This window comes from Paroedura picta, chromosome 11, assembly GCF_049243985.1.
Source record: "Paroedura picta isolate Pp20150507F chromosome 11, Ppicta_v3.0, whole genome shotgun sequence".
NCBI classification, from domain to species: domain Eukaryota; kingdom Metazoa; phylum Chordata; class Lepidosauria; order Squamata; family Gekkonidae; genus Paroedura; species Paroedura picta.
In genome coordinates, this window is record NC_135379.1 from 57,464,597 (window position 1) to 57,480,626 (window position 16,030).

General features: G+C 43.4%; 1 protein-coding gene across 3 annotated transcripts in view; it reads right to left on the bottom strand.

The window, feature by feature from the left end:
* TPK1 (thiamin pyrophosphokinase 1) overlaps positions 1–16,030 on the bottom strand; it is a 293,388-nt gene that overhangs the window by 84,374 nt on the left and 192,984 nt on the right. For all 3 annotated transcript variants that reach the window (XM_077303441.1, XM_077303442.1, XM_077303440.1), the window contains one exon: positions 12,754–12,900. In XM_077303441.1, the coding sequence (XP_077159556.1) occupies positions 12,754–12,900 (147 nt within the window). The remainder of the gene's footprint in view (positions 1–12,753; positions 12,901–16,030) is intronic.

Sequence of the window (16,030 nt, forward strand, 5' to 3'; positions counted from 1 at the left end):
TATGCTGATCCTGCTGAGTAAAATGGGGCCATACCCAATGGAGTCAGGGGACTGTCCTACTGAGAAAGAGCTGGGTGTTTCCCAGGAATATTCCATGTGGGAGCTTGGGGTAGAGCACATGTAAGCCCTGCAAGTAAGCATGCACAAGGGGCATCAGTTCATGGCACACTGAACGGTTGCTGCATGGCACACTGAATGGAAACAATTAGCAGTATTGGCTCAGGTGCTGTCGTCATCCCAGAGGATTCATGCTCTGAGCACACAGGCTTCTTGGAGGAAAGGTGCATGCAGGGACAGTGGAACTTGCCACGGGTTAGATCCCATAGAAGATTTCCACATGCCCAGCATCCCTGCACCAGCAGAAGAATTGAAATAATTCCTCTCTGTCTGCTTCTGCTAAATGAAACAGATTGTATGCCTACCGTCTGTTCCACACGTACAAGGGCATAGAGTATTCCTTTCTATATAATTAAATAAAATTAAATAAAATATTGGGCTCTCTCCATGGTACGTGTCATCTCTCCCTATGCACATTCTTATTTTCTTTTTAAAATAAATATCTCAATAGCGATCTGCTGCTGCTGTCCCCATGACACAGTTTGTACAAATGGAACTGCACCGAGCACATGTTCCATTCTGGATATTCACAGCTGGATCCAACCAACTGTGCAGGTGGAAAATACACTTGGGGGTCATTTCCACAGGAGTAGCAACCTGCATAAGTTTCGGAAAGGATTCGGTGTAGCAGTAGGCATCCTCTTGACCTTGGCTTCCTGGCTCCAGTGGGAGAAAAAGTGGGAGGTAGGGAGTGATGTCACTTCCAGTTGTATACAGAAGTGATGTCACAGCACTCTAGGAATTCCCCAAATCTGTAGTTTTATTCCTAGAGTGTTGTGACATCATTTCCAGGAACAACCAGAAGTGACATCACGATGCAACATGATGTTGGTCTGTCTCCATTTTTGTTCCCACCAGAGCAAAGAGGCGAGTGGTCAACCCGTGAATTGGGAGGGGGAATCCGGTTTCTCAGTTTTACATGGCATTTTATTTTTCCAGGCGAGGTAACCCCAGAACTGTTCCTCCATTTCCTCTCTGTAGTCTTAGCAACTTTCACGTGTGCTGCTGTGAAAAAACGTAGACGGCTTCTTATTAGCATTGTATTTTCTTCAGGCAATTTTCATCAAAGAAGCTGGCAATGATTTCTAAAAAGAAAATTTCAACTTTGTGCTAAGGAACAAGAGGTTAGAGAAAGACCTTAGAAATCACAAGATATTGCCCCTGGCCGTGAGCTACCAAATGTGCATCTCTTCAAAGGCTCCCTTGAATTCCATGGTCAAAGTGTTAAACTTCCTTTCAGGCAGTTAAGTTAACAGCCGAAAGTTTCAAAGCTAAAAGTACCATTTTGTTTCTTAGAATCCTCCAGTCTTAAAATTCCACAGGGCAGATTCCGCTTTTTTGATCTGCTCCTGCTGTTTTATTTGGACTTTTGTTTTAATGGAGACGGGGACACAATTCTCCGAGACAGCAGCTCATTCCACATCCTCCTGGCAGAGCACAGGGTTCCTATTGAAGAGCTGACTAATTACTTGGGGGGGGGATCTTAGTTTTAGCAGAAGAGCACATGATTTGCAAATGATGTGTGAATTACATTAACACTTCACCTTGCACAAAGGCCATTGCAAGAAGGTTCCAAAGCTCATTCTGTTTCCCCTGCGGAGTCATTCACAACAGCAAGAGAGTAGTTTCCCCTGTACTTTGCTTGTCACAGCCAGCCACAGCTGCCACCCCCCTGCACCACCAAAGTGCTTTTAACCAAAATTGGTAATTGATGCATTGTTGCAGTTTAATGCAAGGGTAATATGTCAATTACCAATTTCATTAAAAAAAAAGAAAAAGAAAGCCGTGTGGTAGAGCAGTGGGAAAATGGTGTCCACAAAATCCGTAGCCTATTCAGATGTTGTATTGGTGTATTAGTTAAGTACATATGGCTGCTTTTTATGGGCAAGAGCCTTGGTTCAATGGCACATTTTTTTTTTTTTTTTATAATGATTTTTTTTATTTTCATAAAGATAGAAATATAGTCATCATTTGAGAATATACGACCCCACATTGACTCCACAGTGATATAAACTTTTGCCCAAAACTCTAAGAGCCATGAGTCTAAGAGCCATCCACATTTCCACTACATTAAAAAAAAAAAAAAAAGCCTGTTTAGATATACAAAAGAAAAGTTATTATTAATCAACTTACTTGAGAGATCGTAGACCTCACATTAACTGCTTGATACAATCTGAGAGCTATCCTAGCAGATATTTCTAGGTTTGAGTTAGATGCTTAACATTAAACATTTCTTATAGCACAGTATTAGTTTTGGCCCTATATCAATACCCTGATAAAGGGAGAGGAAAGTAGGGCTTTGCCTTAAAGATGTACAAAGAAAAAAAATTACAAAAGGATTTCATAATTTCTCCTTATCCTTAATACAGATACATCTACAAACCATTTATACTTGGCCCATTCTAAGAGCCATCCTGACAGGTATAAGTTGAGAGCTTTGCATTTTCTACAGATCAATATGAGCTTTGGCCCTATAACAATACACCAATAAAAAAAATAATAAGAGGGGAAAGCCCCATTTTATATTTCCAACGCTAACGATTATATTACCTATATGCCTACTAAGAAAAAGAAACAAGAGAGAAAAAAGGCACTGCTTCCCCTTTTTCATAAAAATAGCAATATAGGATACAGTATATGTTGTTAATACAGAGAATAATAAGATTTCCAGGTTTAGATTAAATGCTTAACATTAAACATAGAACAATATAAGCTTTCAGTCTTCTATAGCTTCTCCTTATCCTTGGTTCTAATACATCTACAAAACAATTTTTGCTTGACCCATTCTAAGAACCATCCTCAGTGTAGGCTTTAGTCCTAGGACAATTCACTAATAGAAGAAAGAAAAAATAAGGGGGGAGAACCCCATTTTACATTTTCAGCACTAATGATTATATTACCTATATGCCTATAAAAGAAAAGAGACAAAAAAAAAAAAACAAGAGCGAAAGAGACACTGCTTCCCCTTTTTCATAAAAATGGAAATATAGAATACGGTATAACATTAAACATAAAACAATATGAGCTTTCGGTCTTCTTAAGGGGGTCTCATCTCGAGGCTTGCTACATCTTGTCGTTCCCGTAAAATTATATTCTGTCCCATTGGCCTTTGGCGTAGAAAGTGCAGTTGTACTCTTTCCCGCAAAATATGCATCGATAAATCTTGAGGCCGTTGCACCTCCTGGACTCCAGTATCAATACAATTTTTTCCCCAGAGAGATCCTTTAAATCGGTTACTTTCACTGCAGATCCATATTTCTTTTGATTGATTTTTGTACACTCTTGCTTTGAGATGGCTGTATGTCTTTTTAAAAAGGGTGTCCTTATCTGGGCTGCAGAACTCCGGCATCCCATTTTCCGTCTCCAGAATTTCAGATTTCTCTTCTACTGTTGGTTTTCCACCTTGTTTAGAGCTGTCATCAGCCACTGTTATTGATCCATTATTCCTGTTAAAGACGTCTTCCTTGGCATCTTGGATCTCCTTGAAGATATGAATTTCAGATTTCTCTTCTGCTGTTGGTTTTCCACCTTGTTTAAAGCTGTCATCAGTCACTGTTATTGATCCATCATTCCTATTGAAGACTTCTTCCTTGCCATCTTGGATCTCCTTGGAGATATTTTTGATCAATCCATCTAAGAATACTTTGTAATCTTGGGTTTGTATCTCTATTAGATGAGCCAATCTTTTTAACATAGACATGATTTTGACTTTAAAAAAACCCGGCCCCAAACAATTTTACAAGTGGCCAGTAGAGGTCCTCTGTTTTATCCTCTAATGTTCCGGCACAGGCATGTGACGTATTGAAGCCGGTTAAGGCAGGGATTCTCGTACTGGCACAAAGTTCTCGTGAGATTTTCACATTCACTGCTCTTATCTCTATCTCCGAAAACCAAAACAATTACAATAGGAGCTTTTGCCAATTAATTCGAGTTGATTTGAATCCTTCCTCTGCTTAGTTAGGAGAATTAGCCTGCCTCTTAACGAGGTGGCTTCAGGCAGAGCAGAGTAAGAGGAGGGGGGAAACAAAGGGCTTTGATGCAGGAAGAGAGACGGAGAAAAAAAAAGCGAGAGATACTTGCAGTAAATGATGTTTTGGAACTCAGCCGAAGTCCTCCCCTCAGTTCAAAGCGTTCATTTGTGGTAAATCATCATGTAGGGTTGAAGCAGATACTTTAAGATTAAAGAAAGAAAAGAAAGTCCGAGGTAGAAAATGGCAGTCGTCCTCTGGACCTGGAACGCTGACAGCCTATAATCCAGGGAGATATACTCCCTAAAGGATTGGAGACGGCCCCAAGAACTTCCTGGGTAGAAAGGTGAGGTGAGGTTTGCGTACCCCTCCTCTTTTCTGCCAATTGCTTGCACAATTGACCCCTGTCAGGCTTCAGAGATAGCAGAGCAGATGCCCTGCCACCCTCTCAGGACGACATCTTTAGCCCGCACATTTTTTTTTTTTTTTTTTTTTTTTAATGCAGAACTGCTTTGAGGCTACTAGAGGGCCAGTTTGGTGTAGTGGTTAGGAGTGCGGACTTCTAATCTGGCATGCCGGGTTCGATTCTGCGCTCCCCCACATGCAACCAGCTGGGTGACCTTGGGCTAGCCACAGCACTGATAAACCTGTTCTGACCGGGCAGGAATATCAGGGCTCTCTCAGCCTCACCTACCCCACAGGGTGTCTGTTGTGGGGAGAGGAATGGGAAGGCGACTGTAAGCTGCTTTGAGCCTCCTTCGGGTAGGGAAAAGCGGCATATAAGAACCAACTCTTCTTCTTCTTCTTCTTGTATGTGAGAGGCAATACGGGAAGCAAAAGACAATATTATGGGTTTTCTGAAGGTGCCGTCCTGGAAATGGGTAAGCTTAGCAACTGCTCACTCATGCAAGTTCTCTGTGGTGGCTTCCAACTGGTTGAATGGCCTTCCTGGGGTGGTCAGAAAGACCCTTGGCAATTGTTCTATCAGAGTGAGCATTGCCTACTCAGACTGCTGGTGGCTCTCCAGGGTTTCAGGCAGAGGTTTTTCATATTACCCTGAACTTTAATCTGGATGCTGGATAGTCTGATCCAGGGCTCTTCTTAAGAGGGGTAGCCTCTAACTGGAGACCCAGCCTTGATTACCTACTCCTCCACAGCTGGGTGACCTTGCGCCTTGGGTTTTCCCTAAGCCTCACCTGTCTCACAGGGTGCCTGTTGTGGGAAAAGGTGGGAGAGGCACCCTGTGAGACAGGTAAGCTGATCTGAGGCTTTCTGAAGCACATGCAACCTGCAATCCTTCCCATACATGTGGATGCCTTGTTGTCTGAAAGGGGCAACAAATGGATTTTGCTTGCAGTTCAAAGCATCTCTGCAGGCTGTGTGAAGTCCTCGTGGCAAACTGCCCCTTCCCTAAATTAAACATGATAAAACGGAGCCACCTTTTAAACAGCAGCAGAGGCATTGATCAATTTGGCAAGGGCTATCATTTAAACGGGGGCGGTACAGAATAAGTAGTAGGTATCATTATGTTGATTTTCTTTGCTGGAACAGTAATAAAAGAGCGCAGATTTGTGCTCCCACATGACTTATAATGGTACTCAAGGCAAGCCTTCCTAACTATCCATTTTATTCCTTCATATAGAATGGTTGTAGCATTATGTTTAATAACTTCCTCTTAAAAAAACATGTTTGTTTCTTGGAAACACATTATTAGGTATATAATGAAACAAGTTAAAAGGCTCTTTCTTGCCGGATAAAATCTGCATGTTAGGGGAAAAACTGCATATTGCTTGCGTTTCTGAATGCAACCGGGGGGCCGGGGGGGGGAGTGGGAGCATGATGAATGCTGCTGGGTGGGACGAATGTCTAATTTATCAGCAGAGAGGTTTGTTTCATTCTTGTAGCTTTTGCTTGGAACACAGCTACATTGAGTGCTCGTGATCATTCTAGATGGGGGGGGGAGGCACATGCTACAAACAGAAATATCTAAAGCCAGAATACAACTGATCAGCCTTCAAAAACCTTAGTTACCCAATGCCACATCACTTCCACTGGGAGTCAGTCAGGTCTTCTATGTTGATCAGTAATGACCTCCAAGTAACCTTGCAGAGGATTGCAGCTTTAGGATTTTTAGGGTTGAATCCTACACTGCTGTACATGAGCAAGTTTCGATTTCAACCGAAGAAAATACACATGGGATCATAGCCCTAGGTAACAATGCAGATTTCCTCTACATGTCTAAGAAATATAATTTTACATATCAAACCCCCCCCCCCCAGTTCTTTCCTCCATTTAATGTTCTCCTATCTTACTTTGATCAGGTCAGTAGCAATTCGCAATTCAATAATTTCCTTTAATCTTGTGCACCTTGTTCTGCACACCCGCTGGGCTTGTTTTCTTTCTTTTTTTTAAATCACCAACTCTTTGTGCTGCTTGGAACTTCATTCTGGAAACAGAGAATATTTTTTTAAAATGCACTTTGTGATGTGACAAGAGAATAGATAAATGGTAGGGCCCCATGCCTTCGCTCTGGCTGTATTGAAAAGTTCCAAATATGTTGTTAGAATCATAGAATTGGAAGGGGCCACACAGGCCATCTAGTCTGACCCCCTGCTCTACGCAGGATCAGCCCTGACTGTGACTGTGAAATTCTTTCCCCTGATATCCTTGTTGTTGCACATTAGTTAAGGTGACCAGATTTTAACATTGGTAAAGCGAGACATCATTGACCCGGGGGGGGGGGGGGGGGTTCTTGATTGAAAATTTGGTCTATATGGAGCAACAAAAAGTTTCATAGAACGCACAGAACGCAAAAATAGTATTGTAATATATATATTTTAATTTCAACATAAGTACAATTTGCCAGATACCCCCAGATGTCCCTCCAATCTGATCACCTTAACATTAGTGTAAGAACAAGACAGAACACAGGATGGGGCTGTGCTGCTAGGAAATCTGATTTGTAACGGCAGGAGGGTACCAGTGGCAAAGGGCATGCTTTGGCTCCAGATCAATGATGTGACCAAGTGTACCTAGGCCCTCAGTGAGTGTCCCAAGTGACCTGCTGCCATCTATGCTTACTGCCCCTCATCAGGGAAGTTTCCTCTCTTGCTTCTTCTTTGACACACAGCAGGCAACTGGTCATTTCGAGAATCACCTGCCAGGAGGGCCAGTACCTCCATCTCCCCTTCCTAATTGCTGCTCTAAGGCTCCAGCTAGTTCCTCTGTCTCCTGCTAGCCAGCGTTTGGTTTCCACGTGGAGAATTTTCAGCACTTGAGTTTATTTTTGCGCTTTGTTCTGAAATATAATAGTGAAAGTACTTTGGATTCTGACATTACAGGTTCTGCTCTGGTCAATATTTCTGGTAATCCAGAATCAGTAAACTCAAGAAAATATTTGGCACAGGAAGATTTTGTAAACCTCAAATTTATTACCCCCCCCCCCCTGGTATAAATGGGCATGGACTGACAGTCCTGTAGCCACAAGGAGAGATTACGGCTAAAGAGGGATGTGAAACCATGTCCCCTGGTCACAGCACATGCTCTCAGGGCCTTACCAGATGCACATGTAATTTAGTTCAATGGGGCAAACAGCAGGTTCAAAGGGCCATTTCACGTTAGGAAAAATCTCCCTGACAGAAGACTGAACCTCCTACTTGTACATTGTGGTCTCCATCTGAACCGGGCCCCGATGCGCCCCCTGGGAGCTCTCTACACAGAACTTTCAGCCCATGTCTGGTTAAGTCCTTAACCTATGAATGACATATCATTTCCACGTAAAGTAGAAGTATCACAATGTCCCTCAGAGGGGGAGTTGTGCTGACGGTGGAAAAGACAAGACAGGCAAGTATGACTCCACAGAGGGAAAAAGGTTACCTAAACATTCATACATCCTTTCTGCAGCATTAGATAACTGACAAAAAAATATGCTTCCATAATGGGTTTTCAAGTGCAAACTGCAATTTCTTTCCTCTTGTACCACAGTGCCGAAATCTATATGGGTTACAGTGAACTCGGCTCAATATTATGTAAAAGTCATGCTTCATTAATTTTTGGACATCTTCTTATTTCTTGGTCATAAATCCTACTACCTTGTATTACAAACTGGCTGTAAAACTCGGAGATAAAAGATAATTTATGTTCGGTGTACAGAGTCTAATGTTTCCGTACTCCCGAGAAGCAGCACAGCAGAAAATGAGAAAGCGACTCTCTGAAACCTTAAGCTATTCATTCCGACCATGGTCATCTATGATAAACATCACTCTGGAGGTTCTTCAAAGGAGGTTTAGTCTAATGGTAATTGACGTTAGCCAAATCTTTCAACCATAAAAGGGTACGGATTGTTACATAAAGCCTCTTGCCCATAAAAAACAATTATGCCTTATTAATGCTACATTTTCACCACTCCAAATATTGCTGTAATTATTATTTAGTGAAGCTGCTCTCATATCATTCTGCTTCTCGATTTTTTTAGCCTAGGTGGCTAAGCCCATTAGGAGTTACTCCAAGGAGAATATTTGAGGTTCGTTCTCAACCATGTTCTTTCAACTAGCAAACAAGTTATGGTGCCGCCAGTGAGGGGCTTTGGAGGCAAGTCTGCTGGGGGGGGGGGGAGAAGGGGGGAACTCAATATCTTGCCCTCAGCCAGGAATCTGGGAGTGATCCCCAATGCCTCCCTGTCAATGGAGGTGCAGATCACCAGAGTAGCCCACCTGCTGTATTTCCAGCCAGGCAAGGCTATGAGAGCCCTCACTGTCTTTACAGCACCTAGCTGTAAAGTGATCCATGTGACAGTCACTTCCAGGATTGACTTTGGTAACTTGCTCTATGCAGGCCTACTCTTGTCCTCAATCCGGACATTGCAGCTGGTGCAAAATGCAGCTGCTAGGGCCCTCATGGGAACATCTTGAAGGTCCCCTCTCCAGCCGGTGCTGAGGCAGCTGCATTGATTGCCAGTTGTGGCTCAAATTAAGTTCAAAGTTCTGGTGTTGACCTTTAAGGCCATCCATGGTCTGGGTTCCACATACCTGAGGGGTCTCCTACTTCCTTATGCCCCCCGCAGGGCCATATGCTTTGTGGGTGCGAATCTGTTGGTTATCCCCAGCCCACATGAGGTATTCCTGCCCTTGACCAGGGCCAGAGACTTTTTGGTCCTGGCCCCAATCTGGTGGAATGCACTCCTGGAAGAGCTGACAATCCTGATAGCATTGTCATAGTTCTGCAGAGCCTGCAAAACAGAGCTCTTCCACAAAGTATTGGGTTGAGGCCAGAGCAAGGAAGATCATGGCCCCTCCTTGGAAAAGCCCCCTCCCCCATTTACATCAATATCCCATAGTGCTGGATGCTGTAGCTCTGTTGAGCATGCGTGGGGGGGGATAGTATTTCCTTTGTCGCCAGTGTATGACAATAAATTAATTGTTTTAAGATGAGGTTCTTATTGTGGGTTTTTTATTCCGTAACCCCTGCGAGCCAGCTTGTCTGGGAGCAGCAGGTAACAAATCTAATAAACAAACAAACAAACAAATACATACATACATAAATACATACATAAAGGTAAAGGTAAAGGTATCTCCTGTGCAAGCACCGAGTCATGTCTGACCCTTGGGGTGATGCCCTCTAGCGTTTTCATGGCAGACTCAATACGGGGTGGTTTGCCAGTGCTTTCCCAGTCATTACCGTTTACCCCCCAGCAAGCTGGGTACTCATTTTACCGACCTCGGAAGGATGGAAGGCTGAGTCAACCTTGAGCCGGCTGCTGGGATCGAACTCCCAGCCTCATGGGCAAAGCTTTCAGACAGCTGCCTTACCACTCTGCGCCACAAGAGATGCATACATACATACATATAAACATACATACAGACAGACATATTTAGAAAGTGAGAAGCAGAGGTGGTCGGCCATTGCCTTCCTCCGCAGAGCCTTCCTTGGTGGCCCCTCGCCAATTCTACTGAGCTACCAAGAGTCTGGTGAGATCGGGGTATCTCATGCTGCTTCCTTCCTGTGGGACGGAGGGGCCCATGCACCCCAACGACTGCTGTTCATTAAGCAGACGTTCAATTGAACCCTCACAAAAGCAGATTGATGGATGAAAGTTTTGTCACAGCAAAAACCTTACCCGTAACGCACTACTTTTGGCTGAGGATGTGGGATTGAAGGTTCAAACGGGATGCCTTACTCTGTTAACAATGTAAATTTTAAAACAAAGCAGAACAAAACCTTTCCCGGAAGAAAGAACTGAGTAGGATTCAGAGTGGTGCAGCCTAGGATTAAACTTCCTGCAGATATAAGAAATGAATGCCAAGAATACGGGTTACAGCCAAGACCAAGGAAACACTAGCCTACGAGGGCCACTTGGACACAGCCCCCGCAGGCTTGGCTGCCCCCCATTCCCTAAAGGCCTGCCCCCCACTTTTGAAACATTATTTTACCCCTAGAGAAGATGTTATCTTGCCTGCCTCCCCCCCCCTTCTAAAAAAGTGAAAGAATCATCATTGGGGGAGGAAGGGAGGAGACTGATCATGAGACCCATATGAGAATCCCCCAACAGCACATTTACCAGTGGAGGAAAGCAGAGGAGGGGAAACAAGATTCAGCTAAGGAGATAGGCAATAGCTAACATATAATTATTCATATACATATACACATACACACATCTATCTATCTATCTATCTATCTATCTATCTATCTATCTATCTATCTATCTATCTATCTATCTATCTATCTATCTATCTATCTATCTATCTATCTATCTATCTATCTATCTATCTATCTATCTATCTATCTATCTATCTATCTATCTATCTATCTATCTATCTATCCATCTATCTATCCATCCATCCATCCATCCATCCATCCATCCATCCATCCATCCATCCATCCATCCATCTATATAATTCATAACAAGGCAAAGTAGGCTAGAAAAAATTGTTGGTGGTTTCATCCTCACTCTGAACGATCTCTTTGCACGAACTTTTCAGTATGGCATTTCCAAACTCGGAGAGATGCCTTGACCCAGCAATGCAATAAAAGGAAACATTTTACATACTGAATTGGGCCATGCAAATGTGATGAACAGCTCTGGAAGATTCTATAGTCGCCTTCCTCAAAGCCATCTAAACATAAATCCACAGGGCCAGACAGCGTGCCATCCATTTGCAAGTAAATTGCTCCCGAATTTCAGCAGAGCCAGTAGTGGAGGGTCATGGCAGCAATCTCTCCTCATTAGGGGCTACTTTAGGCAGAACCCCCTTAATCAGGTATGCTTGCCAGTGTGGTGTAAAGGGTGGAAGTGGGGGGGGGGGGAGAGCAACCACATATAATTAGAGAGCCAAACAATGTCAAAATATAGAGTAAGCCATCAACAGAACTCCATAACAGAAAGTTCATCTGCACAACTGAAAATATGCATGACATGTAAACCCTTTATTAGGAAATGACCTGTACAAGGTTTTGCAGTATTTCGTAGACATAGAGAGGAGCATTCTGATGGTTTGTGCAACTTCAAACTTGGATTTTTTTTTGCCCAAATACCGGTGGTCATAGAATCATAGAATCATAGAGTTGGAAGGGACCTCATGGGTCATCTAGTCCAACCCCCTGCACTATGCAGGACACTCACGTCCCTATCGCTCATCTACTGTAACCTTACATCCCTTTGCCTTCACAGAAAAAGCCTCTCCGCCAGATGGCTATCTAGCCTCTGTTTAAAGATTTCCAAAGATGGAGAACCCACCATCTCCTGAGGAAGCCTGTTCCACTGAAAAACCGCTCTAACTGTCAGGAACTTCTTCTGGATTTTTAGGTGGAATTTCTTTTTAAATAATTTCATCCCATTCATTCTGGTCTGTCCCTCTGGGGCAAGAGAGAACAATTCTGCTCCATCCTCCAAATACTTGAAGATGGTTATCAGATCCCCTCTCAGTCGTCTCCTCTCCAGGCTAAACAGACCAAGCTCCCCCGACCTTTCTTCATATGTCTTGGTCTCCAGACCCCTCACCATCTTTGTTGCCCTCCTCTGGACATGTTTGTCAACATCCCTCTTCAACTGGGGTTCCCAAAACTGAACACAGGTCCCTCCATTACCAACAGAATGATGACATCACTTCTGGTGCAGGCTAGAAGTGACATCACTGTGCTCCCAGTGGCCCCAACCTGGCTTCCTTTAGCTCCAGTTAAGTCCCTCCCACCCTTGGCTGGTTGCAAGCGGGTACCCGGCAACTCTGCCCTATGCAGGTGTCTCAAACAGGATGTAGGTCACAAAAACACATTATAAAAATCATACAATAAACATCAGAAAATCTCACCGACTTTAGCTTTAGTTTTTTAAGCAAGGAAAAAAAATAGCAAAGCTAGATATATTGGAGTCTATCTGTTCAAGAATAAGCATTGTTGAAGTCTGCTGATTCAGAGAAGGCAAGAGGCACATGCTTAAATTTTTTTGCCCTGGAATGTAAACACCTGAACTGGATTGCCCGTTGTTTCTACATCAGTAGCTAGACTCCACACCTAACCCACCAAACTTCATTTGCATTTGAATATAACATGATGATTTTCTAGCTAGAACCATAATGCCTCCTGATATTAGTAGCATTTCTAACTGTATCACACATACAAGATCTGGCCTTCGTACAGATTTTTTCCGTAAAAAAAACCATTTAATTTTACTTACAGGTTGAAGTAGGTAGATCAGCGAGTGTTCTTGAATAACTACGATGGGAAAGGGGGTTATCTTTGTGGCATGAAAGAGAGTCTCTACAGATGCCATGGTTTGATCAAAGCGACCTCCGAGTCCACCTAGTGTCACAAGCGTGTCAATCTGCAAGAAAAACAAAGCAACAACGAGGGGAAAAATGTCACAATCTTGGAGCAAGGGATGTCAAATACAACCAGGATATGTCCAGTTTTGGGGGAGTGTCCAGTCTTTCTACAAGGCAGGGAAACAGCCATGCCAGGGAAGGAGGATGAAACAAAACTCCAGTGTCTATTTCCTCAAAACTCCGTAATGAGAACAAACTAAGTCCTCCCATCCATATTCGGCAAAGTATGGGGTTGGCTGAGGTTGGCTACTTATCTCAAAGAATGGAATAAGACAGGCAAATAAAACCTATTTTTTATATATACAGCCAGAAGTGATATCACCAGTGAGATTGCACAAAGATCAGGGGGAAATGGAAAGACTGTGTATATAAACACACCAGATAATCCTGTTTTGTAGGGAAGACAGGCATGACATTACGGTTGGATAAAGTTCTTAATCAAGTAGAAGAGAGGAAAATCTTAACCCCAAAACATGATTTAAGAACCCAAAGGTTAAAGGAATCAAAATTTAAAGGCCTAATAATTCAAATTCTCCACATACAAAGTTAACCTTCTGCCTTGATTAAGTACACATATTTAGGATGGTAAGTCTACAATGTACCTCTCAAGGTCCCAATTTACTTTCTCTGGACCTTGATAGGAAGGTACATTGTAGAATTACCATCCTAAATATATGTACTTGATCAGGGCAGAAGGTTGTTTCTAAAGCAGCTTCTATAGTATGTATCTGCCTTGAGTCACAGTTATTGATTCTGAAGCAATTTCAACTGGGTCCAAATTTTTGAAATTATTATTGACTTGAATTAAAGCCCGTTGTAGCTGATACAATGAGTGCTAGCGGGGGCGGGGGAGGAATATAGCAAAGAGAGAGGGAGGTGGAAAGGAAGAGAGTGATTAAGCTAAAGAGAGATTTTTGTACCCTGCTGTTTACTACCCAAAGGAGTCACAAAGCGGTTTACAAACACCTTTTCCCTTCATCTCTCCCCAATAGACAACATGTGAGGGATGTGGGGCTGTCAGAGGTCTGAGAGAACTGGGAATGGCCCACAATCACCCAGCAGGCCTCGGGTGTCTCTCAGCAGTTTAAAATCGCCTTCCCTTCCTCTCCCCATAACAGTCACCCTGTGAGGGAGGCAAGTGTTGGGGCCGACCCAATGAGGGTTTGGCCAGCTATGTTGGCCACACCCTGATTTGCCCATATTCAATTTGGGCACCCCGGAGAGGAGCATTTCACAAATATATGGAGGAACCAGGGATAAGGATTAGTTCAAAGTCTGGAGCCATAATGTAATGTGCATTTTGTATGTCTGGCCATGGAAGAAGGCCATTTGGCTGAAGCACATATGGTTAGGGACACATATGGTTATTACCTGAGGATCATAAGAATAATCTTATTTAATATTTTGAGGCTACCTTTTGGGCCTACAAACTGCTTTTAATCATTTTGTATTAAACACATGTTTTTTTGTATAACTGGTTATTTTAGTTTTGTATGTGGAGAATTTGATTAAAATGTTGATTTATTTAACCCTTGGGTTCTTAATTGGATGAAGCGACTGTCACTCATCTGCTGAGTCATTCTCTCATCTCGCTGTCACTCCTGCCTCCTGTTGCTTACAAAAAATTAAGCCAGAGAGCAATGCATCAGAATAATTTTCAGATTGGAGGGCTTCCCCTTGTTCCTGAAAATTGCAAGCAATTCTGTTCTGATTTAGAGCGTTTATCTACATTTCCAAATGAGGTATGTTTGGAGAGGAGGAGATGCTTATGATACTGGATGGTACAGCCCTCTTGGCAGAAGTATGTGTGCAATATGCCTCTGCTATCAGAGCATCCACATACAGAATGTACCTACTAATCCTCAAACTATACAAAAGGTGTCTCCACATATACCCCATCCATCGTAAGGACCCCTTCCATCACAAGGACCCTTGCATCATAAGGACCCCTTCCATCAAAAGGACCCCTCCATCATAAGGACCCCTTCCATCAAAAGGACCCCTTCCATCACAAGGACCCTTCCATCATAAGGACCCTTCCATCATAAGGACCCCTTGCATCACAAGGACCCTTCCATCAAAAGGACCCCTTCCATCATAAGGACCATTTCATTATAAAGACCCCTTCCATCACAAGGACCCTTCCATCATAAGGACCCCTTCCATCACAAGGACCATTCCATTATAAAGACCCCTTCCATCACAAGGACCCTTCCATCATAAGGACCCCTTCCATCACAAGGACCCTTCCATCATAAGGACCCTTCCATCCTTCCATCACAAGGACCATTCCATTATAAAGACCCCTTCCATCACAAGGACCCTTCCATCATAAGGACCCCTTCCATCACAAGGACCCTTCGATCATAAGGACCCTTCCATCCTTCCATCACAAGGACCATTCCATTATAAAGACCCCTTCCATCACAAGGACCCTTCCATCCTTCCATCACAAGGACCCTTCCATCATAAGGACCCCTTCCATCACAAGGACCATTCCATTATAAAGACCCCTTCCATCACAAGGACCATTCCATTATAAAGACCCCTTCCATCATAAGGACCCTTCCATCCTTCCATCACAAGGACCCTTCCATCATAAGGACCCCTTCCATCACAAGGACCATTCCATTATAAAGACCCCTTCCATCATAAGGACCCTTCCATCCTTCCATCACAAGGACCCTTCCATCATAAGGACCCCTTCCATCACAAGGACCATTCCATTATAAAAACCCTTCCATCACAAGGACCCTTCCATCATAAGGACCCTTCCATCCTTCCATCACAAGGACCCTTCCATTATAAAGACCCCGTTCATCACAAGGACCCTTCCATCATAAGGGCCCCTTCCATCAAAAGGACCCCTTCCATCAAAAGGACCCCTTCCATCAAATAGACCCCTTCCATCAAAAGGACCCTTCCATCAAAAGGACCCCTTCCATCAAATGGACCCCTTCTATCAAAAGGACCCTTCCATCAAAAGGACCCTTCCATCATAAGGACCCCTTCCATCACAAGGACCCTTCTATCACAAGGACCCCAAGAACCCCTTCCATCACAAGGACCCCAAGGACCCCTTCCATCATAAAAATCCCTTCCATCACAAGGATGAGCATTTTGCTGGTC